Below are 27,823 nucleotides of genomic sequence, written 5' to 3'. Positions count from 1 at the left end.
GGCTGTGCTGGAACTCACTTTGTAGACCAGGCTTGGCGCCTCAAACTGAGAGATTTTTTGTTTCTGCCTCTGGAGTTCCAGGATCAAAGGCATGAGTCACCATCATACCCAGCTTCCCTCCCTCCCTCCTTCTCTTTGTATTTGTGTGTGCCTGTGTGGGTTTCAGCTCACCACTACCTGGAGGCCAGAAGAGGGTGTCAGCTCTTCGGGAACTAGAGTTGAGAGCTGCCTGATGTGGGTGCTAGGAACCGAACTTGTGTCCTCTGCAGGAGCAGCAAATGCTCTGAACCACTGCACCATTACCTCCAGAACTCTTACTTATTTTATAGATAATACATTTTTACCACTCAATCAGTAGCAGTGAGCATTCTGATAATATTTTTGTGTCTCCTGCTTTTTCTAAGTGATCTATCCAGCCTTTTCTGTCTTTTTTGTTTTTAGCTATCTTCTGCTTTCTAATTTCTTTCCTTTTTTTCCTTTGTGATACTTTATAAAGAAATAGGAATTATTTATGTGAAAATGATTTTTATATAATTATTGTAATGTAATTTTTATGTAAAAATGTAAATTCTTATACAGTTAATCTTTACAGAAGTGTTTTTTTGACTTATAAAAATAGTGTTACCATATAATTATGACAAGTTTTCCATTTGTGTACTGATTTTATTTCTTTTTGTGAGAATTAATTGTATGTTTTTAGGTATCAAGTATGATGCGGAGAAAGAAGAAAAATCCTTGCAGGATATTAAGCAGAAAGAACTTTCCAGAATTGAAGAAGCCCTTCAAAAAGCAGCAGAGAAAGGTAGAATATGTTTATTTTAAATACCTAGACATACCTGTATTACTGACATAATTAATATCATTTCATGCCTTCTTTTTTCCTGTGTTTTTTGTTTTTTCAAGACAGGGTTTCTCTGTGTAGACCAGACTGACCTCAAACTCACAGAGATCCACCTGTCTCTGCCTGCTAAGTGCTGGGATTAAAGGTGTGTGCCACCATTCTGCTCTCATAGACTTTTTAAAGCCCAGTTTTAAAGAATCTTTTTTACAAATCTTAAAATATTGTTTATAAATATTTCATTGACCGACATTGAAGATGGATTGCTTTTGCCTGGTGACAGCTGTGTCTTGATAACACTGAGATCTGTGTATTTTATATGCTGCATTCATCTTCACCTGTGTTTTTGTGAGATGACGAGGGTAAGCTGTCACAGTGCAGATGTGGCGAGGCGCTGCTGCTCTGATCCTATTTCCCCATCTCTTCATAACATGCACGATTTCCAAAACACGTCTTTTCTTCAGGTTTCAACATTTTAACACCCTCAAAAATTTGTTTTTCTAAAAGATAAGTTTGATAGTTGCGTTACATTTTGATTTGCCTCTGATTTCTAGTGCCAGAGCAGAATGAACTGAGAAGCGTTGTCAGTCTGTAGTGTGCTGACGGCAGGGCTCCCCAGAGCCCAGCGTGTCTACCTCTTTAAAGTCAGACCATGTCCCCATCTGACCGAGGTATGACTCCGTGTCTCACAGCAGTTTCCAGTCATTTGCTGACTGTGTGTGTATGGGTTTCAGTGATGAAGACTTAGAGTCTCTGACAACATAAGGCCGATGTTTTTGAATTTTTATTGTTTCACTGTGTATGAAATTTCTTTTCTCTACAAACAAAACAGAACAAGACAAGGCAAATATTAACTTAAAAATTACCCGAATTACAGTTCCACACAAGGGAGGGCTCTTTCTGTGGCCCTGGTAACATGAATCAGTGAGAAGTCTTTTTAGTAATGACTTCTTGAGCTGAGTGTGCACTCTGACTCTGGCTACTCTGGAGGTTAATGTGGGAGACCCCGTGGCCCAGTAGTGTGGACTAGCCTGGGCAACATAGGAGACCCTCCTCAAATAGTCACAACAATATCTGCTCCTGGAGGTTCCTGATCACTGACGCTAATCTCTTTTTGTCCGAAGTATGTTTTTCTTATGCAGAAATGTTGATTCTTTACTAGAAGTCACTAATGCCAGCTATAATACAGAGCCTACCGTAATGGAAGAAAATGTTTCCCTTTTCTCTTTTCTGCTTTAGAGTGTCATCTTTCCATGGATACTTCAATATCTGCATCTTTAGGAAAAGTTTTCTTTATTTGTGTTGCTTCTTTTTTCAAAATAAGGCATGCTGAGGTTTTCTGAGGGAAGTCCAGTAGGATTTTTAATAAGCAGTTTTGTTTCATTAGAGTCTGTAGAAATAGTTCAGTAAAAATGAGGTGTGATACTCGGAGAGTGCTAGAATTTAATTTCTTTCTATAGAATTTTCAGAGTAAATATATTTTCTTAATTCACATGCACATGCTCACCCCCACATCTGTATGCATATGCACACATACATGTGTACACACATGCCCACATATAAGGTATAATGGCATATTTAGGCACACTGATCCATAATTATATATTTATAGTCATGTAATTAATAGGTTAGCTTTTGTGAAATCTCCAACGTCCTTTTTGGCAGGACTGTTGTAACTGCTTAAAAAGTACGTTAGTATTTCCAGTGCTCTGTAGGAAAGATGTGAACTGACCTGTTTTAGTAGTTGAGAGTTTAATTGGCACATTGATAACTTCCTATACATTTTGTCCTTTGACTATAGGTATTTAGGGCTTATCTCTGAGCTGATATGCGTGGGTCTGGTGGAGAATCATGGTTCTGTATAGAGGGTGAACATATGTGGAACTGGTCCTGCACGAGCAGGTCCATTAGGTCTGTCTGTATGTAATGCAAACATGGCAGCTTCTTGGGTTATAAATTTTAGGATTTGTTAGAATGTATTTAAAATTTAGAAAATGGGTCCCGGAGAGATGGCTCAGGGGTAAAGGCACATGCCACCGAGCCTGACAAGCTGAGTTCAATTCCCCAGGTCCACATGGTGGAAACAGAGAACTGGCTCCTGCAAGTTGTTCTCTGATTTCTGCATGTATACTTGTTCACACATATACATATGTAATAAAATATAATATGAAAAAAATAAAATTCAGAAAGTGAAATTCAGTTTTCAAATTCGGTTTTCATGTACAAGTTCTGAATGTAAAATAGTTGAATTTAGTAATTGAGAAATATGTTGAGAGATTATTTTCCTGGAACCGAAGGAATCCATTTAATCCTTTTGACTATGATGTAAATATTCTACCCTCGTTTCCCTGGATATGCATCATCTTCTTTGGACGCTTCTCATGTGAATGATAAATACATCCTTTAAACGCTTCACATCTTACCGTAGTGATGAGTTACTTAGTTACCACGTTTTCTTCAGCCTTACCTCCCTCTCTCTGGATTTTAGAGCACAGTGGCACAGTTGCCTGTGCAGCGACTTGGGGAGATGAGGAGAGACCATGCTCGGACCTGCTTGGGCAGATAATAAGAGCAAAGATAGAACCTTCATGCTGTCCCACTCTGAAACATGTAACCTCGTAAAATATTGCTACTATTGTTTGGAATAAAAACTGAAGTTTTTTATTTTAATTTTAGAGAATTTGCTTAGCTGTAAAAATAACCTTTTTCTCCTTTCATGTCTCTGGAGTGTCTTTTTGTACTTGGGAGGTCGATCGTACACAGCTTCCCATATGTTAACTTCCATATTTAAAATGTTATTTTTGCAAGACACACTTAAACACCCAGTGTTTCTCCATAGCATTTAGGATGATAGACAGCAGTCCCCTGTGCACTTTGCTGTTCTTCACACCCTCTTCTTCGAGGTCATTTTAGGTTTTAGGAGTATCAACACTGTCATGTATGACATTACCCCAGACTTCTTGTTATGGTCATCTAGGAGTTTGAATGTTGCTGTTTCTTTTCGCTCTAATTTCCTCCCTGTCTTTCCTGTTGATATGAGCCCCAAAGGCCACAGAGCGATGCCCTCTTCATCTTCTCAGAATCTGGATAGGTCATGAGTTTTAGCCTGTGATTCACTGTGAAGGTAAACGTTCAGTATAAGGACCTAGTGACAGACTGTGATTACAGTTCCTTCTGGAAGCCTTGTTTTCTTGTCTTATAAAAACTTCCTTTCATTCCTTGTTTAGTCTGCTGTGTGAACATACTTAAGTTTTCCGCACATGAATTGGTAGTTTTTCAGGCCCTTTCCAGCTGCTTTAATCCCTATTTTGGTCCTCTCTATGTATACCTTATTATTATTATTTTTTTTCCTTTTTTTAAAAAATATTTATTTATTTATTATTTATACAGTATTCTGTCTGCTTGTATGCCTGCAGGCCAGAAGAGGGCCCCAGACCTCATTACAGATGGTTGTGAGCCACCATGTGGTTGCTGGGAATTGAACTCAGGACCTTTGGAAGAGCAGGCAATGCTCTTAACCGCTGAGCCATCTCTCCAGCCCTTATTATTATTTTTTTATTGGCATTTTCTTTCTGAATTATTATTTTTTTCTTGGCATTTTTTTGTTGTCTGTATTATTATTATTATTATTATTAATTAGTGCTGGATAAATGAACCCGACTTCCTGCGCACTAGGCAGGAGCTCTACTACCGAGCTTCATCTTCAGCACTCACAATGTTTTCATGTCTACTTGCTTATGTTTTTGCTTCTGCCACATGTAGTCTTGCTGAGTCTCTTAGTCCTCTTAGTTCTATGTTGAGTTAGCTCCTCCATGGTTTCTTTGCCTCTTCTTCTCTCATTTCCTCCTGTGTTTGCTGGACACATCTAGTAGCTGTCAGTGTGACCGAAAGCTCCACTCGGCTGAGTGCTGCAGCACTTCAGATTTCCTTTGTCTGGGTTTACAATATCACATTTAAGATCTGGAAGTAGTAGTTCACACCTGTATCCTAGCGCACAGAAGGATGAGGCAGGTGAGTTTGAAGCCGTCCTGCTGGATTGTAGAATTGTCTCAAAAAGCCAAACACACACACACACACACACACACACACACACACACACCCCTTAAACTAGAAAGCTTCCCTCCAAGAAATCCCCAGCCTCCCAAATCTACCAACCACATAACAATAAATAATCAAAATGCAGGTGGTGTCCCTTTCTTCCTCCTGTGGGTCTCGATCCTGCGGCTTCCCGTTTCCCCCTCGGGGCCACCCGAGAGCGCAGATCTCCCATTAAACCTGGAAATTTCTTTAAAAAAAAAATCAAAATGCAATATTAAGGAGGTTCAGAATTAGGATTTTGAAGGCTCTGTCTGCTACCTGCTGGGTGATTTTGTGCCACTATGCTCTCTTGTTGGAAATAGACCTCCATTTCAAATGGACAAATAAGACATTTTTAAAATGACCAACAGGAGAAAGAGGCCCAGGTAGAGTATGGAGAGTTCAGAACGTGATGACAGTGTGAAGTTGTGTGCTTTAGTGGGTTCTGTGAACGTGGAAGAGAGAGAAAGAACATTACGGATGGGGAGACGGGGTAGAAAAGTACAGAGCATGGTGGTGAATGGCTTTAGGGTTTGAGAGATGGTGATTGTATATAAGGTTGGCAAACTAAGTTGAGATCAATTTTAAGAGGTTTGAATAACAGGTTGATGATGAAGATGGCAACAAAAATAGCAACAACAGTCATTTATTGAGTATTTATTGTTTACCAGACACTCATCAAAGTGTTGTCTATGAACAAACTCACTTCATAGTTACCCAGTGCAAAAGTGAACGTTAGCCTCTAGCCAGTGGAGGAGTAGGGAGTTCAGAAGTTTCCCTCCCTCTAAAAGTCTGAAGCTGCAGTGCAGGCTATGCTTCATTTGGGAGCGGAATGCGAGAGGGTGCTGTCTAGCTGGCTGTTACCGACTCCAGTGGGTAAAGGGTGCGGGCAGCCTATCTGAAAGGGACACATCACACTAACGTAAGATGGGATTTCTCAGCTGACTTTAAAATGAATGGACGCTATCGTAGGAACTTAGTGAAAATGGATAAAATGACAGGCAGGAAAAGAATCCAGAGAGCATTTGTGTTGTGTTTGAAAATGAAAATTGCAGCAAGACCTGAGCTGTCACTGCTATTTACCTGCCTTGACTTATTTTATTATTATGATTTTCATCATGTAGAATTTTTGTTTTAACCTGAAAATAAGGTTTGCATGTTGAAAGAACGGGCCTGATGTCACTGGGGATGTCTCCTTAGGAGCGGGATTGCTTTCCTATCACTGGCTCTTCGCTTGTCCTGTCATGTGGTTTCTGAGTCTTTGCATCTAAATTTAGGTGCATTTCCCATGCAAAACTAAAGGTGTCTTATAATGCTTTGCGTTTCGGTTACTGCTGCCGTGGGATGCAGGCGCACACGCAGGGGAGTTCATGTATGGCTTGGAAAACTTGCTTTACAAGGACGTCAAGCCTGGTGGGTATGCATGGTTATTTATACTTCATGAAGTCGGTGTTCTTATCCATGCCTGAGCTTTTAGTGGAGTCCATGACACACAAAGCTGTGCCATCCTTTGAGAAATATGGAAATGTAATTCATGTTCACACCCTCGTCATCCCTTCCTTTCCCCTCCCCTCTGCAGCCATTCACTCATTCACTGAGTCTTTGAGTGTCCTCTGGCAGACTCCATGCTGGGAGCTTGGTGTTCATGGGTGAGCGAGCGTAGTTCACTGCCCCTGTGGAGCGAGCTCTCATATCTGCAGATGATAGTGAAATTTGTACAGCCCTTTGGCCTTAGTGTCCTAGGACAGTAGTAGAGCTTTCCACCTGACTGCTCTCTCTTGCTCAGAGTGAAGATTTTCAAATTTGCAAAAGCAATAAGATGGATTTATTTATTTTTTGTAGTGCTTTGTTCATGGGCTCAAGTTGGGACCTCTGCATTTCTTCTCTGGTCCTTCCTGATTGTGTAATCTTCTGTAGTCTGCTGTCCCTTACAGTGTGTTAAAACCTGAAGCTTCACAAAGGCAAACTGAAGGCTGTTTACTGTAGGACTTAGAAGGGAACCTTTTGTACACTAGGACTTTTACCAGATATATAGCAATGATTTTTAATATTTTGAATATTAAAATATTCAAATGTTACTCTTCAGGAGTTTTTATGTTAATTTAATCACATTTTAGATTGGCTTTGACTAAATGGTAAGTGGACCTGCATCTCAAAACTTAATTTTAAAATTTAATTAAATTTTAATTTTAAAGTGTTATGTTAGAATTCTTATGCAGATAGAACCTTCTATAGTATATATATTCATTTTGACAGTGGGGAGAATTTGCATGGAAGATTCACAGCATTGAGTGAAATTATCTTGAAATTATTTCTTTTTACAAGTCTACCACGGTAGTAATCATGGCTGATTTCTGTTTTGTTACTTTGCCCAACACAGAGGACAGCATGGGTGGGTAATCGCAGGGCTCATTGTGCAGTTTTATAGTTTTATAGGCTGTACCGAGTTGGCTCTCTGTTGTCACTGGTGCCAGTGTTTTCTGGTCTTTCTAGGAAGACTCTGCCTGGAAGTTATAAATGAATGTTTGTGACCCATTCTAATACGTTCCACACTGGGCCTTGTTAAAAGCCAGCAGAAGTCACAATGCAGGAAGCCTTAACCGCTTCATCTTCTTTCTCCTTGGATAAAATGAGGGTCGTGTGCAATGAGAAGGTCCCTTAGGCGATGGCTTCATTCCCTTAGCTGGGAGCGAATGTGTCCTTTATGACCATTTCCCCTTTCACTTTCCAAATGCATATTCTTCCCTTATTTCATGCCATTTTCTTTACACTTAAGAGCAACGATTCTCAGAAAAGCCGAGCTAACTATTTTCATAATGATATCAAAGCATTTAATTTTTCATGGAGTTGACATTTGTGTGCGGGAATACAAACAGTGCTTGTAAACTCAGTGGTTGTCACGGCCCGATTCAAGGTGGGACACCTCACTGTATCAGTAGGCATTGTGTTCTTTGCTACTGTGCACTCATTACAAAAACAAAAGAAAGTGTGCCAGTATAGCTTAGAGTCTTTTTTTTTTTTTTTTTTTTTTTTTTTTTTTTTTTTTTGTAAAATGGAATTTTAAGTTTAATAGGCATCAGTTCTTGAGCAGGTCTCTAAAGTTTCGTGGGACACAGAGAAAGCATGTAGGAAGCATTTCTGAATGCTGAGGGAGGTTGTTTGCAGGGGTGATTGTGCAGATGTACGAGTTGTTAGCTGAAGTTGCTTCTTATGGACAAAAGCCATTGAAAGACTGACAGATTGCCATCATTCAAGTTTGAGTGTGTAGCCACTTTACAAAAGTGAACTGGCATGTTTGAGTGGTAACACATTGTGCTTTTAAGGAAACACTAGAATTTTAGGAACCCCTCGTTTGCCACCTTGAGCTTAACAGCCATCCAGGATGGCCAGACTTTCCCACGAGACTGGTGGTGGTTCCAGCAAATGTGCCTCTTGTGTTAGACAGGCACGAGACTGAGCCTGAGGGAGCCCGACCTTGCTCTTTGCAGCATGATTTCCATATAAGCAGTGGGCGGTGAGGCACGGGTGTATGGAAGGCCCACGTGATTGGGAGGTGGCTCACTGATTGTAATTCGCCTGGTTATAAAACTAACTGAGAAACTCCACTTAGTGAACTTGGGTGCATTCCCCATAATTACACAAAAGACCATGAAAACACTCTTCTCTTTTCCTGTTGCATATCTGCTTTGAAATCATATTTTCATCATGTACTTCAGTCAAAACAATGTATTTCAGTAGACTGAAGCCAGAACCAGATATGTGAATCCAGCCATCTTCTACTAAATTAAGGGGATTCGTAAACATGAGAAATCATGTGATTCTTCTCACTGTGACTTTAAATTGTATGTATATATTATGTGTGTATACATATACTTTATGTATATACGTAGTGCATAATTATAAGTAATTAAGTGATGGTTTAATATTATTTTGAATGAATTAAGAAAATAGTTTATGTTTTTATTTCCAGCATGATAAATATGAATAATTCTAGACTATATTACTTAAAATCTCTTTAGATTGCTCATGTTTTATGTGAATTAAAGGCTTCTGAGACCAAAGGCTTTTGAGAACTGTGTAGAGTATTTGATAATCTTAAATTTATTCTTCATTATATTTATTAGGAACTTTCATCACTAATGTAGCACTCTTGTAGATTTAAAATGGTTTCAGGAGAACTGACATTAAAGACAGACAGGGACTAGACCAGTTTCGAAGCTAGAGTGATAACAGCTTGGCCTGGGGACTCCAGCGAGTGGAATGGCTTCTGAACAGCACTGACTGACTTATATTTACACGTGGTGTTTCTTGAGAACTCAGTCTTTCTGCATGTTTATTTATGGAGTGGAGTCAGGGACTGTGACTGTCTTAGAAAATGTTGGTGTCTGTGCTAACCAGCTTCTGTTATGTGTCTAAGTGTTTTCTTCTGGAAACTCGAGTTTATTTTTGTAATCCGAGTTCACATTTTAATTTTAAGGTAGAATAGTTTGCAGATATCAACAAAACAAAATAGTTTGCAATTATATACAAATATATTTCTCTTATTTATGTATTTTGTTATAATGTCTACATGCAGATGTTTTAATTCATTTGAACAGACCAATATTATGTACTTTTTGCTTACATATGAATCTCTGTCCTTGGAAGCCTCCTGCTGGATAGGAACCTCTTGCTCACTGGCAAGAGAATCAGGCAAAACTGCGGATACAGTGCCTGCGCTGTGTATTAGACTTTTGTGTGAGGGCAGGCCCTGGGCTGCTCAGAGGAACTCTGAAAAGCTTCACACAGGCAGTGAGTCACACGGCAGGAGTATTGAACATGAGGTAGCGATGCCGAGAAGTTTGCTCAGTAAAGAGTTTGAGGATGGCAGCTCGTTTACAGAATGATGTGTTAGGAAGGAGGCAGAAGGCATTGGCATTATTATGTGTTTTTCGTTATTACAGTTAACATTTCTGCAGTTTCCCGTGATGCATGACTGGCAGGAGTAACAGGGATCAGGCCTGTGTCATGCAGGCATGTTTGATTTTATCTGGCAGGCTGCAGAGAGCCTTTAAATGATTTTCAACAGAACTGATGGGCTCAACTAGTATTTTAGATGTAGTAACAATGCAGAAGGTCCTTTAGCAGAAGGTGAGGATGGGGCAGAGTCAGGAGCATGTCCAGGGAGTTTAGGTCACAGCTGATGCCTGGCTGTCCATTGAGTAGAACGTTCACAGACTGGGTAAGAAAGGTGTTGGTTAATGTGAAAATGTCAAATAAAAAAGGATGCAGTTTAAAGGGATGACTGCTAGTTGGATATACTGTTTAGTATACATTTTATGCCCTGTGCCCTCATATTTTTATGAGCTGTAAAGCGTGCCTATTGCACAGTTCTGTTTGTGAAGGGTGTCATCTAGAGAGGCCATCAGCACTCAACCCATCCATCCCATTTGTATTCCTCTGTCCCTGCCACACATTGCTCAAAACCTTTCCCCGACGCTTTTAGATCATCATCATTACATTTCCAGTATTTTGGTAAATTAAATTTAAAGTAACACTGTAAATATGTAGCTGTAAACATTAAAACACCATTGTGAATGGGTACATTTTATCCATATTTTGTATAATTGTTCCTGCCAAGTTATTCTCTAGATTAAAGGTTGTTCTTTACTGCCGAGTGTTATTCTAGTAAAGGAAGCTTGTGAGTTTGTGTTTGTGTTGAAGTAGGTCAGTCAGTGTAGACGGAGGTAAGTGACTGAGCTTTGATGTCAGGAAGAATTCTCTTATTTTCTTTTCTGTCCTCTTGTCTGCTAACGTGACTTTTATCCTTTTCTCACTAAAATGCTTCCACTGAGAAGGACGTAAGCGTAAAAAGCACAAAAAACATTTTAAGAAACGTTTTAAAGGTCTTGATCGCTCCAAAGGTAGGTACACGCAGTTCTCCTTGTGCTGTTTGTACACCTTGATTTCTGTCTTGAAAGGTAAAATGAACAGTAAAGTGCAGCTTAAATATAAAACTGAATTTTAAGTTGGAACTGTATGTCAGACTCTAAAATAAACCTAAGAAAGGGCCCTAGAATACCTTGTAATTTCTATTACATAGTGGCGTTCGCGCTCCTTGGCCGTCGGTTCTGAGGTGTGTGAGAACTGCGAGTCTTGAGCTCTTGTTTTTCTGTTTCCATAGATAAGCCCAAAGAAGCAAAAAAAGATACATTTTTGGAAAAATTGGCAACTCAAGTAATAAAAAATGTTCAAGTGAAAATCACAGATATTCACATTAAATATGAAGATGATGTAAGTGATTTCAGTATTTTAAGTTGGTCATTAAATGTGTTTTATGATATTCTGTATCTTATGATATTTTGTCTGAAGATTATTTGAACCTAATTTAAATTTAAGATTGCCACTTCTATAAATATGCCAGTGTTTGACCTTTTCTAAGAGGCTATGTTAGCCGGGCTATACATAAATATATATAGTGTAAAACCACTACATGTAAAACCATGTTAACTGTTCTTTGTGGTTTATTTGTTGTACATGTTATATGATGTAACTTTAAGGAATGAATTTCATGTTTATATTGTCAAAACATTGGTGATGGAGTGACTGTTGGTAATGACAGCCAGCAGGCAGAGTAGTTAGAGCTTCTTACCTGTCCCTGAAGTGGTCCTGAGCTGCTTGTGCACCCACAGTGGCTTTGAAGCCTGTCTTGATGCAAGTCAGCTTGGATTCTCTTGCTAATTTACCGTAAGCTCTGACTATACTGGAAGCATTCTGTTAGACAGGGTTTTAGTTCCCTTTCGTGGGTTCTCTTTGTAACACTATTCCATAAGACGTATTTGTAGATTGAGAAAAGCAAAATTAAACATAGCACTCTACTCGTCACTTCATCTTCTGGCTTTCTGGAGGAATTAAAGTGAACTTTGATAACAAATAAACCGGAAAGCATTGTGCTCTGTGTATCATGGGAGTGGAAGAGTTCTTGGTAAAGCTGGGTGGAGAAATGGGGTATTGCTATACTGCAGGTGCAAATGCAAATGCTACAACTGGAATACTTTCCCCCAAAATCCAAAATTAAGAATACAATAAGATTCACAACCCATTTCTGGATATATGGCCAAATAAATTGAACTGAAACATCTTGAAGAGACATCCACAGCGCTGTCCACAACAATCTAGATACAGGAGCAGCTGAAATGCAGTAGGCAGGTGAGCAGATAGCAAGAATACTGTATGTTTCCACAGTGAAGTACTTTTTGGCCTGAAAACAGATAGTTCTGTTATCCACATCAATATGGCTGGAGCTGGTGAGTGTAAAAAATCGAAATAAGCTAGTTTTGCAGAGAAAAATACTGTATGATTTCACACAGATATCCAGATCTATATATCTGTACCTTGTATCTAAAAGGTCAAATGCATAGTTGACTGATGGTTATGAGAAATAGGAAATTATTTGTGTGTGAGGTGAATTACCCAGGTTCCAGTGCTCCACAGCAAACCCAGTTATGGAAACATTGCATTGCACTCTGTATATCCTAGTGATATACGATTGAATGAGAACCTCAGTTTGAATCTATCTAAGCTTCTCACTACTGAAAATACAATTAGGAAGTCATGTGACTTTTTATTTAATACGAAATGTACAGAAATCCATAGGAGTCCACTCAGTCATACCTAGACTGGTGTCTGTGGCACATGTCACCTGTGACAACATACAGTACAATAACCTAAAAGGAAGAAAGTTTAAATGTGTGAACAGTTCTTATATCACATGTCTTTCAGGCTAGTTGCCTTAATTATTTTATCTAGAAGCATATCAGAAATATGGGATGTAAGAAATGGACCTTGGGGAATTACGGTCTTTTAGCTCTGCAGAGTTGGGCTGTATCAGAGGCCCGTCTGAAATAGCTGGAAGTAATTTTGAAGTAGTTATCAAAAGATGACTAAATCATTTCCTTCTCCCTGTCTCCCTCCCTCTCTCCACCCCTTCACCACACACACACACACACACACACACACACACACATACACACACACCACACACACACACACACACACACACACACACACACACACGTACAGTATGTCTACTCGCCTCTCTCTACTGAGTACTGGGATTACAAGTGTGCACACCATGCACAGCTCCTTATTATTTATATAAATTAAATATTTATTGGTATTAGTTGCAGATAAATCTGTGAAGCTGCTTGTGCTTTCCAGCTACCCCAGAGCATGCACACGTACTTCCTGTTTGAGAAGGGTCTGTATGACAAGACTGGAGTTCCATTTGGATGGCTTAGAACAATATTTACACTTCCTTTTCTAGTAGTACATGCCTCCATCACAAGCAAACAATTGTCTGTGGCTTTTGAACCTCTTACGGCAGTCTCAAACAATGACATCATGCATGTCATGGCACAGGCTAAACACTGTTTATATCACATATCAAAGTTCAGAGATAGAAAAGCAGTTTATATTGGGAGATTTGAGGTAATAGACTTGGGAAATTACACACTAAGATTCTGAAGCTGGACTGAGATAGGAGGATTGAAAGTTTAAGTCCAGGCGAGATCCTATCTCAAGAAAAACAACCCCAGCAAAACCCCAAACCTAGGATTTTCCCTTTCCAGGCAGTTTTGAAGCATCAAGGGAAGTAAAAGGCTATAAAGTTGGTTCAAGTTTCCAAAGATGAAAATCCGAGTGTTGGAGTAGTGATTTCGTGGTGAAATTGTTGTCTGTAATGCCCCCTTGTACCTGCCTGTGAAGAACATTCTGATACACACCGGAGTCTACCGGTCACAGTTACAGAGATTCTTAGTTGTCGGAATTCAGAGTTCTGGGAAAATACCGAGTTAGCAGCATTGGTGCTCTCATGATACTCCTGTAGACACGTGACTGTGTCAGGGCCCCTTCTCCCTCCTTTGAAAGTCCCTTGGGCTGTGTGACTTCCTCCTAGACATGTGTCTAGCTGCTGACTATTTATAATTTTTTATTATTAACTTAGCATTTTATTTTTAATTTAAATATTTTATTTTCTGAGAATCGCATACACAAATACTTTATTTACATAATCTCCACCTCCCCTCCCATCTCCTCCGACTCCTTCTGTGTTCCCCTCACTTTGTCTCAAATTAACAACCTCTTCTTTTTAAATTCTTATTTTTAGTTACACAAAAACACAAACTACCCCTGAATCCATTTGGTATTGTTTGTATGTATGTGTGTTCTGGGCTGACCACATTTCGGGGAGATGCTGTCTCATGTTTTAATGTTCCCTTTCTTCTTTGGCAGGTCACTGATCCAGAAAGGCCGCTTTCATTTGGTGTCACCTTGGGAGAATTTAGTCTGTTGGTAATGTTGGCTTGTTAAAAGTTTTTGTGGGATCTGTAAAGTATTAATATTCTGAAGTAAACTGCATTGCCTGAAGTACATTGTTGCTTTGAATAGCTTTTGCATTTCTGAAGAATTCCCTTGCTGCATATTTGCTACAGGTTCCCATTTTCAGTGATGCTTTCATATTTAGTAATTCCTTTGATTTCTTTAATGCTTCCACATAACAAATGTTAAATCATTTAGAAGAAATGAATAGTGCACCTTACACACATGGGGAAGGAACTGTGTAGTGTTCCAAACTCATACTTGGTATTATTTTGTAGGATCTCAAAAAGTAGACAAAAATGTGTGTGTGTGTGTGTGTGAGGCACCAGAATGTGTTAAGTTACTCATTTTGATTAAATATTTCATAATACATTCATAATACAGATTATTTTCTGTTTAATCTCTTAAATGAAAGAGGGTATGCATATCCTCAGAGTGGATCTTTTACTGTTCTAAGTAACTAAATGATAAGAAACATGGTTGGGGACATGAAGTAGCTTTTGATAAAACAGAGTATTCTGAAAGACCAGAATCTGAGTTCTTAAGGGTAGAGAGATCATTGATTCAGAAAACCTAGCCTAATTGTGTGTTCACAAACAGCATCCAAGTTAACTTTGAACATCTAACAAAACAAAAGTGCTAGCGGTCTCCTCCACCTGGTCTGCCAGGGCTGCTACTGCAGATGGTCTCCTCACTATGTGCTGTTGCGAGTCCCGCGTCTGTGCTCAGAGTCTGTGCTCAGGTTTTATTTGCCTGTTTCATTGTTCCCTTTGCCAGCCTGGTAATTCTGCTCAGGTTTCGGAACCCATACAAGAGAGTATCCTACCTTTGCTGTTTGTTTTTCCTTCCTTCTTGGAGCTTTTCAGCCCCTCCTATGCTCCCTGTTCTGCTGTGTCAGGATCCGTAGCATGTTATCTTTCCAGGTACCGAGCTAGGCTTCTAGCTAAACTCCACTTTCCGCTAATTCAGAGACCTACCTCCTTGTGTTTGTTGAGATCGAGTCTGTCTAAAGCCTGTGTGTAGTTCCTTGTCTGACTCAGTTATGTCCTTTCCAGCTTCTGGGGTGTTACAGGTGAAAGGAAGCCCGTTGCCTCTTGTGAGCACGCGGTTTCTCCTTTCATCTTCCCAGGAACACCCTTACTTCCATGTTAGATCTTCAGTGTTTGCACAGGGTCTGGTCTTCCCCATGACCCCAGGAATCTTCATTTCTCCTGCTTTCTGTTATTCTCTTCTAGAGCAACTTTCTTTTCTCTTTCCTTACGTCTTTTCATAAGCAGTCAAATACTTTTTTTTTTTTTTTTGAGATAGTCTCACTATGTAGCTCTGGCTGGCTTGGAACTCACGAGGTAGACCAGGCTGGCCTTGAACTCATAAAGGTCCTCCTGCCTCTGCCTCCTTGAGTGCTGGGCTTAAAGGTGTGTGCTGTCACGCAGGTCTTCAACATTCTTGTCTCTTCCTCACACATAAGATTAAAAAGGCCCTGCTTAACTTTCCATTCCCAACCAGACTCTCTAACCACCTCTGTTTCCCTGTCGTCTTTCCAGCCAGGCTTGTTGAGAACTGTCTGCTCTTGTGTCTGACTCCCACTCAGTGCCTCCTGACGCTTCTGCTTATGAAATCGTACTTAAGTAGTCTTTAGTAAAGCCCGCCTGGTGGATGCTAGTACTCGTCAACCCTCCTGACAACTGGCTTGCGCTGCAACCTTCTTCACAAGGCACACACCAGCTTTTATTCATGTTTATGACTTCTGACATATAGTAACCCAGTAATAATTTTTCTAAATAGAGGAGCCTAGTTGAATTGGAATTTCTTCAATTTTAATTTTCATTGCTTCTTTGATTTTGTCATATAAATATATAGATAAACAGCTAGCATTATCTGATATTACCTAGTAACTTAAATTTTTAAAAAATAATGTTTATTTTGTAAATTGGTGTGTATGTGTGTGTCAGAGGACAACTCATATGAGTCTGTTGTCCCCTTCTACCATATGGGTCCTGGTGTTGAGTTCAAGTTGTTAGGCTTGGTAGCCAGTGCTTTTACCCACTGAGCCATCTGGCTGGCCACTTTTCTTTCTAAATTACTCGGTTATTGCTTATAGATACTAGACTGTTAGATGACATGTACGGCTTCATAAGTGTTGACCTTCTTTTCTTTTTAGACGACCAATGAACACTGGACTCCTTGCATTTTAAATGAAGCAGAAAAAATTATATATAAGGTATTATATTTTTCATATATAAGGTTTTAGAATTTCTTACGGGGGATCACTTTTTGCACTCACGAAGATAAGATCTTTAAGGGCTGGAATATCTGTTCAGCCAGATGGTAGGGTGGAGCAGTGACGTTGGAGTCCAGCTACTGGAGCCAACATGGAGAGGTGTCTACTTTCTCTTTGGCCACAAAGTGTCAGCAGTCATTTTAATGCAAACTCTGCAAGAGTGTCATTAAGTACATTTTAAGATGTGTTCAAAAGTAGCACACCCAAACCCTCAGAAACTTCAGGAGAGGGTGGGAGGAAGAACAAGCAGCACATTTGGTGTATAGGAAATGACCCAATTCTCGGTAACTGCTTTTGCCATATAAAACGTAGAGGAAACCTTTGTATTTATGATAAAAGTAGCAAGTGGCATGCCAGGCAATATTGTGTATGCAATCTCAGGCATCCCAGACAGTGCCTCTCAGTGTGATAGTCTACATATGTTTAACCTTAAAGCATCCAATTTATGGGATTATTGCTGTTTGATTCTAAAATTTAGCCAATCAGGAATCTGGGTGATCTACATATGAACACTCTTGAATTTAAAAGAGTAGATATTATGTTTTAAATTGCCTGTCATAATCAATTTGTTAAATAACATATTTCTGGATTCTAAAATAGCACTTGTTGCCTTTGACAGAATTAGGTATTTCATACCGATTGAGTGTTTAACAGTCTACCTCCTAAAGCAGAAACATAAGACGTGTTGACTGTCAGAGGGTTGATGCATTCCTTGGCAAAGTTAGGTCATTAGAGAACATGGTGTTCAATCTGAGTGACTAAGTGAGACCTAGATGCCTTGGTTCTTTAGAGTTTGTTAATCAAGGTGAGTCAGGGGTGGAAAAAGTCCACGATCCGGTTTGGATTAAACTTTTGCTGCATGATTTATCTACGCTGAAGTTTAGGTTCTTCATCCCTCAAGTGAAGGGTCTGGATACAAGCAACGTCCCCAAATGGTATTTTATGAAAGACTAGGTAATTGAGGTGTTAGATGTGGAAAGAATAATTTGTGGTCAGGCAAGAGAACTGGTTAAGCGCCATCTTGAGCATAACTGAAGCCTGTGTGTGCTCTGTGTTTAACTGCAGGACTTCTCAGTGCTTGACATGGCTCCTAAGCATGGTGGTTCCCCAGGAGTGATATCAGCCAGTCTGGAGCCTTCCCTGCCTTACTGACCACAGGCTCCTTTCCCACAGTCCTCCCCAGGGCAGCCATTGATAACTGCAGGAGGGAGCTTGTTTTCTTAGCTAGCAAAACAATGTGCTAGATGCTCAAGTCTTACTATTTGGGAATTGATTGAATGTGAATCTCCTGAAAATGTGTTCCCAGAAACACAGTTTAGCAAATGCTGAACTTAAAAGTCCTATGAATTTGCCCCCCTTCATTTTTGCATATTTTCTTAAGTCCAGCATTTCAGTGAGCATGAGGGCAGTTGTTGAATGCTGATGTACCACTTTCATTTTTCTTGCATAGCTTGTGAAACTTGACAGTCTCAGTGCCTACTGGAATGTCGGCTGCTGCATGTCTTACCATGGATCCAGGGAGCAAATCTTGGTAATTTCAGTCTCTGCCTTGAAACGCTAACTATACACTGAAAGTGTGTTTGAAAGGGAGGTCAGGCTGTCAGTCATTTGTTTAACTGGCCTGTCACCAAAACATAGGTGTGAAAACACTTCAACTCCACCTGTCTCTTCGGAAGACCACTGTGAGTCTGAAGATCTTTTTGAAACCATTTACTCAACAGTGACAGACAGGGGAGCCCTTTATAGTGTCCTCTGAGGTTGTTCATACTTATTTTGGTGGCATTCTTAATATACTGTTTCCTGTAAGGATTAGGAGTGTTGTGACAATGCCACCTGTCAGACCCGGGACACGCGTGTCCTACAAGTGTTTAAGTAGCTGTGATGATGACTTCCTACAGGGTGGATGAGAGATTCATTGTTTCACTGTACTGAGCCAGGGTCTTATGTCTTCAGTTACAGGAGGGGGCAGGACTCCAGAAACACTTGGACGAACTCAGCCCCGACTAGGACTTTGTGGCTATGTATCTGTTTGGGTGGTTCTCACAGAGAGGAGCATATTTACATTCTGAGATAGTTAGGTCTTTGTGTCCATATTGTAAAGAAAAATACCTATAAATTTATGCTTTGGATTTTTCTTATGGACGAGTTGTTGCAAAGAGAGCAGTAAAGGTACTGATGTGAGAACCATTCTTTAATTTTTTTATATATATTCTTAACTTAAATCTCTTTAGGATCAACTGAAGCGTGAAATTCTTACAAGTAGAAACATCCCCCCAGATCATCAGTACAGTGAGTACCAAGGGGAGTTGATTTAAAGAAGAGACATGGAGGGCTAAATGAAGTCACTTTGACAAACAGAATACATTAATTTTATGGTATTTGACTATACAACATGTATGTTTCAGTAGTAACTCCTTATGGTTACTGGACTGTAACCATACTGTCCTGCTGTGTGGGGAGTGATCTCACCTGCAGTCCACCTCCTTCCACTTCTGTGCTTTCTCCTATCTGATTAAGGTCCTTTGTTTTGTAGTTGAGGCCCCTTCCCTCTCGCTTATCTTCCCTCAGTCTCCCCTCTCTTGCTTCCTCCTTTTCTCTTTTCTCCTCTCTCCCTTTTGGAGTCTTTGGGTTTGTGGTATTCAGGTCACCTCTAGCAGTGCAAGCCAATCACACTGGATATTTTTTAAAGTGAACTTTGTATAGTTTATTGGCAACTTCTCCTTTGTTTACTGCCTCTGCTTTCCCCAGTTCAGTTTTGTTAGTTTGTTTTTATTCAGTGAATTTTGTAATTCTTTGTAATCATTCCTAACTTCCATGTCCATTTCTTTCTACATTTCAAATTTTCCTGGTCCTCTGTGGTTTTCTTCCTGTCCTGTATAGCTCGTTGCCATTAGATGATGGCGCTTTCTGTTTATATTCGTACACTCAAGTAATGACATTTTAAAGTGCTCCCAGTTTATAAAAAAATTTAGTTTCATTGATGATAACTAGTTCAGAGAATGTGCAACTTAATTCTCAGGCATTTATGAATGATATAAGTCAGTTAGAATGTTATACAATCTAATGCAAATTGTAATTACCATAAGGTAATACATCTATATAGCTTTGATACTATTTATAGTCATCATCCCGAGTAGACTTTTTGTTTTTGCTGTCACTCAACCTCAAGAGTATTTTTAGTTTTTCTCAAAGTTGTCCGTGTATGATCAGTTTGAAAACAGTGTACTGATAATTTGTTTCCTGGGATGATTTTATTTATGTTTCTGTTTCTAAATTTTGTCAAAGACTAAGACAGAAATTCAATTTTATTTCTCTCCTTGTTTTAATATTTTAAATGAACAATAAATTATTAAATCACAGAGAAACCCAGTTTTAGACAGGGACTGTCTGTATTCCATATACACCTTTCCTGGGAGCACATGACACCATTTAACTCTAGGAAGATTGGGTTTAGCCAGTGAGCTCCCTAATTTGTTTTACAAGATAAGGCGAATTCTTGTATATATATCTTCTCTCTCTCTTTTTCTGTGTCTCTGTCTTTCTCTCTTTTAAAACTGAAATAGATTTTTTTCATGCAGTATAATCTGATCACTGTTTTCCGTCCCTCATCCCTTTGCAGATACTCTCTGTATCCTCATCTATCCAACTTCACGCCTTCTTTCTCCCTCTTTAGAAAACAGGCAAATACAAAAACAAACAAACCAGAATAGAACAAAACAGAGAAAGAAAATCAACAAAAAAAGAAGCATGAAAAGCACACACACACACATGCAGAGATACAGGCACTCCCAGAACAACCATAAAAATGCAGACTTGAAAGCTGTAATATATAAACAAAAGACTAGTAAGGTAAAAAAAAAAAACACCCAGACAAAGCATAATGAGACAAAAATAAACCTCCAAAAATACCAGTGAGTTAGTTTTGTGTTGGCTATCTACTGCTGGGCATGGGGCCTGTCCTTAAGTGTGGTTTGCATACCCAGCGAGACTCCCTTTCCTTCGTGAAGTCATCAGTTGGAGGTAGCTTCTTGGTTAGGGATGGGAAATCATGTCCTCTTCCCCCTCTCATCCGGCTTGGACCTGTGCAGACCCTGTGCACGCTGCGACTCTCTCTGTGAGTTCAGATGCCTTGCACATTTCTTGATAGTATTTTTTTTTACATGTACATGGTATCATTTACTTTTTTACTATCAAAGTGCAACATTCTCATAATTATTCTCAGCTGTTCACAGTTAAGAGCATGTAAACATACCTTATGTCTTCCCATGTGATGTCAGTTTTCCAGCCAATATCAGCCTCTGCAAAGCTCTACATGAATCCCTGTGCAGAATCAGAGCTCAAAACACCCAAACTTGATGGGAACGTAGAAGTACAGAATATTGCCATTGAGCTGACGAAGCCCCAGGTAAGGTTCCCTTGGATAACTCTGGCTTTAATCAGCTTTGAATCCCGATTTCCAGTTGTCCTTGTCATTAGTCATTCTCTATGGTCTGGGGGTACTTTCATTCTGTTGATCTTTGGTACCACCCTCCCCCCCCAAAACAACAACAACTCCCCCCCCCCAAAAAAAGTGTGGGAGACTTAAAAGAGAAATTTCAGACAAATAGTTTCCATTAATCTGACCCTTTTCACAAATGATATTTAATCTTATTAAACTGTAGTGAATGATACTTTCTTTTAATTTGTAATTATAGGATCGATCTTATTAAACTGTAGTGAATGATATTTTCTCTTAATTCATAATTATAGGAGACTTTAAGTGTGCTTTTCTACTCTCATTTTCTCTTCTCATCTTTTAGACTGTGTGTATGTGTGTGTACACATGTGCATGGGTATGGGGTTGAAGAGCCACCTGAAAGAGTCAGTTTTCTCCCTCTACCTTGTAGGCTCTGCGGATTTAACTTAGGTTGTCAGGCTTGGCACCAACCATTTATCCCTGGGTCATCTTGCCACCTTTTTAGTTTTTTTAAAACCTTTATTTATTAATTTATTTCTATTTAGATATACTGTGTAAGGCTCTGTGAATATATGAGCTCAGGGAGATGAGGTGAGGGTGTTGGGTTCTTTGGAACTGGAGCTATTGGGGTTATGAGCTGCCACGTGGGTACTGGAATTAAACCCAGGTCCTTTGCAGGTTAGAGCAGCCCCTGTTCCTAACCAACAACTCATCTCTCCAACCCCATTGTCTCAGTTTCTAATAGCAGACACGCAAGTACCATTCCTTCAGTTTTCAGAACAGTTGTTTTTACTGTGTTGGTTTTCTAAGTTTTATAACCTTGGAGGATTTGGGTAGCAGCCCTGGAGACTTGAATTGAGAGGAAAAGAAGTGTTGATGCTTGGGCTTTTAGTTTAATGTTCTCTAATAAGTAGAATGTAAATGGCCTTTGTTGCTTTAGATTTTCTAATAGCTGCATTACCAAAAGGGAAAATAATTATTTTTCATCTCTTTATTCTTACCTGGTCCAGAACTCACTAAAAGTTTAAAGCCCAGGATGGCTTTAAACTTGCAGTAATCCTCCTGTCTCAGCTTTCTTAGTGCTAGGATTATAGATGTGTAGCTTAAAATAAACCTCAATCATCTATTTTACTTAATGTTCTATAATTTTATTTCATAGAATTATGAATATAAATTGTAACTAGGTATTTTGTATCATTTCTCCTTTATGGCTTTGAAATCTGGGATGTAGTTTACTGTTGAAGTTTAGGTTAGACACATTTCTCAAGTAACCCTCAGGTAGAACTGTGTTGAGGAAACTTCAAAGGAAGCCGGATTTTTTCGGTCTCAGCTGTGACCATTCTCACCCGTTCCTTGTCTATTTCTCTTCATTTGAACTGTTTGTCAGGCTTACACAGCCCAAAGTTGTGTCAGTAGTAAAGCGAGAGCTTAAATAGCTTCATCTTGCTTAGTTATGTATCGATTTTCTGGATCAGATGGGGAGTCAGCTCCTATAGCTGTGGCAAAGATGAAGGTCCAGAGAAAAGTGGGCAGGTTTAGAAACACACATACAATCAATACTAGGAGACACTCCATTTCACTGTTGCCAAGATATGCATTGATTTCTCATTTCAGAGTATCTGAAAAAAGTTTATTATGGGTCATGTGACAGTTTGAATACCAGCACAGTTTTCTTTATAGAAAAACTTAAAATATTGTGCTTTAATTTCTAATTGATAATCTCAGGTTTAATCAGGTGTAGTTGGTTGATTATTGAATTATTAATAGATTTTGGGGCCCTCTAGAAAAAGAGATGCAGATCTAATTTTTATTTGCATGTTCACTGTAACAAACCTAATTTGATCTTGTCTCACTAGTACTTAAGCATGATTGACTTTTTGGAGTCGCTGGATTATATGGTTAGAAATGTACCATATAGGAAGTACAAACCTTGCTTACCACTTCACACCAATTGTCGGCAATGGTAAGTTAGAATTCGTTGTTTTTTTTATTTAAAATTATTCTCTGACGCCGGGCGGTGGTGGCGCACGCCTTTAATCCCAGCACTCGGGAGGCAGAGGCAGGCGGATCTCTGTGAGTTCGAGACCAGCCTGGTCTACAAGAGCTAGTGCCAGGACAGGCTCCAAAGCCACAGAGAAACCCTGTCTCGAAAAACCAAAAAAAAAAAAAAAATAAAAAAAAAATAAATAAAATTATTCTCTGTCCGTCCGTCCGTCTGTCCGTCTGTCCGTCTCTCTCTCTCTTTCTCTCCCTCTCTCTCTCTCTCTCTCTCTCTCTCTCTCTCTCTGTGTGTGTGTGTGTGTGTGTGTGTTTGCTCATGTGTTGTAGATGCGAAGTTGTGCTTGCCAGCTGACTGTTTGGAGACTGGAGGTTGATAGTAATGTCTTTCTCAGTAGCTTCTCTATTCTCCACCTGTGATTTTTGAGACAGTCTCTCACTGAATTTGGAACTCTCCCATCTCAGCTCTACTGGCTGGCCAGCAAGCTCCCGAGCTCTACTTTTTTGTTCCACCCTCTTTCCCTCAGCACTGGGACTGTAGATGTGCACCAATGAGCCCAACTTTTACGTGCATTATGGGGATGCAAACTCAGGTACTTGAACTTGCTCATGAAATACATGGACCATCTTCATTTTATGAGAAATGAATAATCATATATTTCAGGCATTCAGAGTTAAGAAACTTTTAGAATCAAGTTGTCTGATGTGGGAGTCCCCTCTGTGTGCTGTGATTACCACTAATGAATAAAGAAACTGCCTTGGCTTGTTGATAGGGCAGAACTTAGGTAGGCAGAGAGGACTGGACTGAATGTTGGGAGAAAGAAGGGTGGAGTCAGAGAGATGCCATGGAGCCGCTGCTGCTGGAGATAGATGTGCTGAAACTTTGCTGGTAGGCCACAACCTCGTGGTGATGCACAGATTAATGGAGATGGTTAAATTAAGATGTAAGAGTTAGCTAATAAGAAACTAGAGCTAATGGGCCAAGCAGTGATTTAATGAATACGGTTTCTGTTTGATTATTTTGGTTCTGGGTGGGTGGGACGAACAAGTGGTTCCTTGCAACAGTTGTCTAGACCCTTCCAAAACAATAATGAAAGACAGATCTTTTCTGTCTTTGCTACTTTTGATTTTTCTATTTTTCTCCTCACAAATGCCTTCTTTATATTCTGCTTCTGGATTCTCAAAGTTTTATCTTAGTGTTCAAGACTTTGAGCATGTTTTAAAAAGTCTTGTCAGTCATCCACGTGGATTCAAAATTATCATCAGTAGAACACAGCCTGTGTTAGGGTTCTGGAGAAGCCCCACAAAGGCCCCTGCTAAAATGTCCCACAGTGCTGCAGCAGCTTAGCAACCGTAGTAAGTTTCTCCCTGCTGCCCCATCATGCCCACGCTTGGGCCTCAAAGTCCTTGGAATGGTCCAAAATAAGACACAAGGGAGGAAGTTGAGTTTGACTGGCCTACTCCTACTAGAAGTGATGAGGTAATGCTACAGATGGAAAGACGTAAAATAACACTAACAGAAATGTACCGGTATGTCACACAACAAAACAAAACCAACAAAGAAGCCAGGGATAGCTGATGGCATGTCTCCCTGGCCCATGAGGTGGAGGTGTCTCTATTGCGTCCATCCGTCAAAACCCCAGCCTTCAGATTCAGTTAGCTTGAGCCTCCTGGAGAAAGAAACACAGAACATGGACCAGAGTGACAGTCAGAACAATGATAGACCAAAACAAAGGGCACTCATATGTTGGGGGGCTCTGGGGGACTTCCCAGCCAATGCACCATATGTTAGGGTCTGGGAGAAGCTCCACAAAAGACCATCATCCACTTAAGCAATCAACAAGAGTGTTTATTTTGAAAACAAAAATACCTGCATTCAGGGATGGCAAGATGGCGACTGATGGAGCGGCTTGTGGGCTTTTAAACCAGGCTAGGGGAATTCCAGGGAGGGAGATTAGTCTGGGGCTGATTGATTGGCAGGTGGCTCTAGTGTTCAGGGACTTTCCAACAGCAGGGTAGGGAAAGCTATCTTTAGCTAGCAGGAGGCTCTGATAGTCTGCTGAGCTAACAGAAGGCTGTGGGCCGCTTGCTGATTGGTTGCTCCTGTGCTGTGGTTTTCCGAGAATTGCATGCTCAGCTCCAGTCACTTGCAGCAAACTGAAACAAAGGCCTGATCCTTGGCAGGGGCTATTTGAAACCTGTCATGGCTCTGGTCTGGCTCCCTGGCCCTCTTACCTGTATAACTTAAAGTGGAGTTATATGAAATAGTGTATTATGTGAAATGCTTTTCCCGGTTGTGTGGGCATCATGCAGTGTGAACTAAGATAGCTATGACATCCCAAGATAATAAATATAATTGTGTGAAGTCATTGTGCTGTATGTGGTCTTCCTTTTAGCAAAAAGTTGCTGTCCAGCATGACTGTACAGCTTTCCACGCGTATCATTTTGTGCCTTTGTGTGTTGGCTTTGGCAAATCCTCTTCCTGGAGTGTTTCTTTGCTCCTCTGTGTAGGTCAGAGAGTTGTACTGGGGCTTGTAGTGTTACTGTTGGAGTTATTGGCTGGTGAAGAAAAAGAACAAAAAAAAAATCAACAATGTATCTCTGAAAAGTCAAAACTATTTTCTTATGCCCTTATACTCATGTGTACGTTAACAAAATTTGACTTTAGGTGGAAGTATGCAATTGATTCTGTTCTTGAAGTTCATATAAGAAGATACACTCAGATGTGGTCATGGAGTAACATAAGAAAACATAGGCAGTTACTCAAGAGTTACAAAATTGCCTACAAAAACAAGTTAACACAAGCAAAAGTCTCAGAAGAAACACAAAAACAAATTCAGGTATGTTTCCCATACGTTAGTTTTGGTATATGTATAAACACCCTTTGATTGTGTATTTGAGACAGGGTCTCACTCTGTAGCCCAGGCAGACCTTGAACTCAAAGAGATCTGCCTCCCTTTTGCATCCCAAGTGCTTGGATTAAAGGTGTGCACCACCACCGCCCAACTCCTTTAATATTCTTATGTATACAGTTTGAATTAGAATCTATTTGACAAAGAACAGAGTCATTGCTTTGAGAATTACTTGAAAGATAGAGTATTCTTTAATTTTTCTTTTTTCCTTTTTATTAACCAGCAGTCTCTTTTCCCTAGCATGATGTCACATACGGTAAAACTCCTGCAGACTGTTTGGGAAAATATATTTGGTTTTTCTAATACGGTTTAGAAAATGGACGTCAGACTCATTAAATGTTCATTTGTAGACCTTGTTCTGATCATAAAAACCCCAGAACTTATATAGTACTGTTATTTCCTTTTTGGAGCTTAAAGTATTATTTTATAAACAAAACAACAACCCTTTCCTCCTTGAGAAAGGCTTGGGGTCTTACTTGCGCCCTGAATACAAAACTTGGTTATTGCTGCCATTGAGGCACAGTGTCCGGGGTGTGAGGGTGGGCTGGACTCGTGCTTCTGAACCGTGATAGTCCCCATGTGACACATCGGGGAAAGCACAGGAGTGGCAGCCAAAGATGAGCACTCAGGTGCATTGTGCTTACTGGGTGTCTGGTCACAGGCACAGGCTTCTCAGCTTCTCAAGTACAGTGCTTCTCCTCAGCAGCAAAGTAGAGACTGTGTCTGTCTTACAGTCCTAAGAGATGCACAGACAAAATACAAGTTTCCCGAGACACGGGCCAGCCAGTGAGTGTTAGAGTCTTAGTTCCTCCTCTAGTCTCTGTGCTCACTTTAGTAATTTGTATTTCTTTTTGTTTTGTAATGAAATCATGGCTATAAAATAATACAGACTAGGGGAGAGTAAGAAGTACGGATCACACACACACATACACACACAAAATACCCGAAATGAGTTTTCTTTTTTATTCTTTTTTAAAATTTTGTGTCTTTAAAATTATGTAAATGAAGGACAATTAATAAAAATTCAGAGAGAGAAATTGGGATTCAACCTGAAGATCCGAAAAGCAGCAATGGCTCTTATCTTGACCTTAGTCTGAACTGGTGATCCTGCTTCCAGGAATCTCAAAATGAGCCTGAGCCTGAGAGCTCTTTCCTTCCATTTTATAATCCTCTCTAGGGTTGGGATTAAAGGCATGTACCACTGGGATTAAAGGCTGTACCACTTGGTTTCTATGGCAACTAGCCATACCTGGGATTAAAGGTGTGTGTTACCATTGCCTGGTCTGTAAGACTGACCAGGGGGACTGTTTTACTCTCTGAACTTTAGGCAAGCTTTTATTTATTAAAATACAAATGAAATGCCACTCCGTGTATATATGTGTGTCTGTGTGTGGGTTTGTACTCACAAGTAAAAAGTACAAGGAGGCAAGAAGGGGCATCAGATGCCCTGGAGCTGGAGTTAAAGGTGATTGGGAGCTGCCAGAGGTAGGTGTTGGGAAGTAAACTCCAGTCCTCCGCAGGGAATCCAGGGCTGTTTTCCAGCCATCTCTTCAGCCCCAGCACAGTTCCTGTTGTAAACATTATTGCTTTTATGTGCAGTTATCTATAATGTCTCACAGAAGGAAACTTTATTTTCAAACTATTCAATAAGGATGCAATTTCTTATAAAACCTTTACTTCTCTTACTATGAACAGTAAAACTATTAGGAGCCTAATGTCCATTCTAACTCATGCTTTCATTGGCTCGCTGTCTGTATTGGTAATGACCAGATGATTCCATGTTTTTTATATAATCATTATTTCTCTTGTTTTGCAGGACTTGGAGAAGAGTCTAGATGTTTTTAACATTATTTTAGTGAGACAACAAGCACAAGTTGAGGTAATCATTTTGGTTCACTGACTTT

At 39.9% G+C, this 27,823-nt stretch overlaps 1 protein-coding gene across 3 annotated transcripts in view; it reads left to right on the top strand.

Annotated features, from left to right (window-relative positions):
• Positions 1-27,823, top strand: part of Vps13c (vacuolar protein sorting 13 homolog C) — a 154,390-nt gene that overhangs the window by 20,048 nt on the left and 106,519 nt on the right. For 2 of the 3 annotated variants that reach the window (XM_041679334.1, XM_041679336.1), the window contains exons 5-16: positions 701-802; positions 6,266-6,328; positions 10,753-10,818; positions 11,079-11,188; positions 14,186-14,245; positions 16,434-16,493; positions 18,004-18,084; positions 18,785-18,842; positions 20,831-20,958; positions 22,866-22,972; positions 25,676-25,847; positions 27,736-27,798. In XM_041679334.1, coding sequence (XP_041535268.1) covers positions 701-802; positions 6,266-6,328; positions 10,753-10,818; positions 11,079-11,188; positions 14,186-14,245; positions 16,434-16,493; positions 18,004-18,084; positions 18,785-18,842; positions 20,831-20,958; positions 22,866-22,972; positions 25,676-25,847; positions 27,736-27,798 — 1,070 coding nt within the window. The remainder of the gene's footprint in view (positions 1-700; positions 803-6,265; positions 6,329-10,752; positions 10,819-11,078; positions 11,189-14,185; positions 14,246-16,433; positions 16,494-18,003; positions 18,085-18,784; positions 18,843-20,830; positions 20,959-22,865; positions 22,973-25,675; positions 25,848-27,735; positions 27,799-27,823) is intronic. The other variant, XM_041679335.1, reaches the window with a different exon arrangement.

The sequence above is a fragment of the Microtus oregoni genome, unplaced genomic scaffold (assembly GCF_018167655.1).
Source record: "Microtus oregoni isolate MIOR12 unplaced genomic scaffold, Mior012 000032F_ref0000030, whole genome shotgun sequence".
NCBI lineage: Eukaryota > Metazoa > Chordata > Mammalia > Rodentia > Cricetidae > Microtus > Microtus oregoni.
The sequence above is the reverse complement of the archived record's forward strand: the minus strand, read 5'-3'. Positions and strand labels throughout refer to the sequence as shown.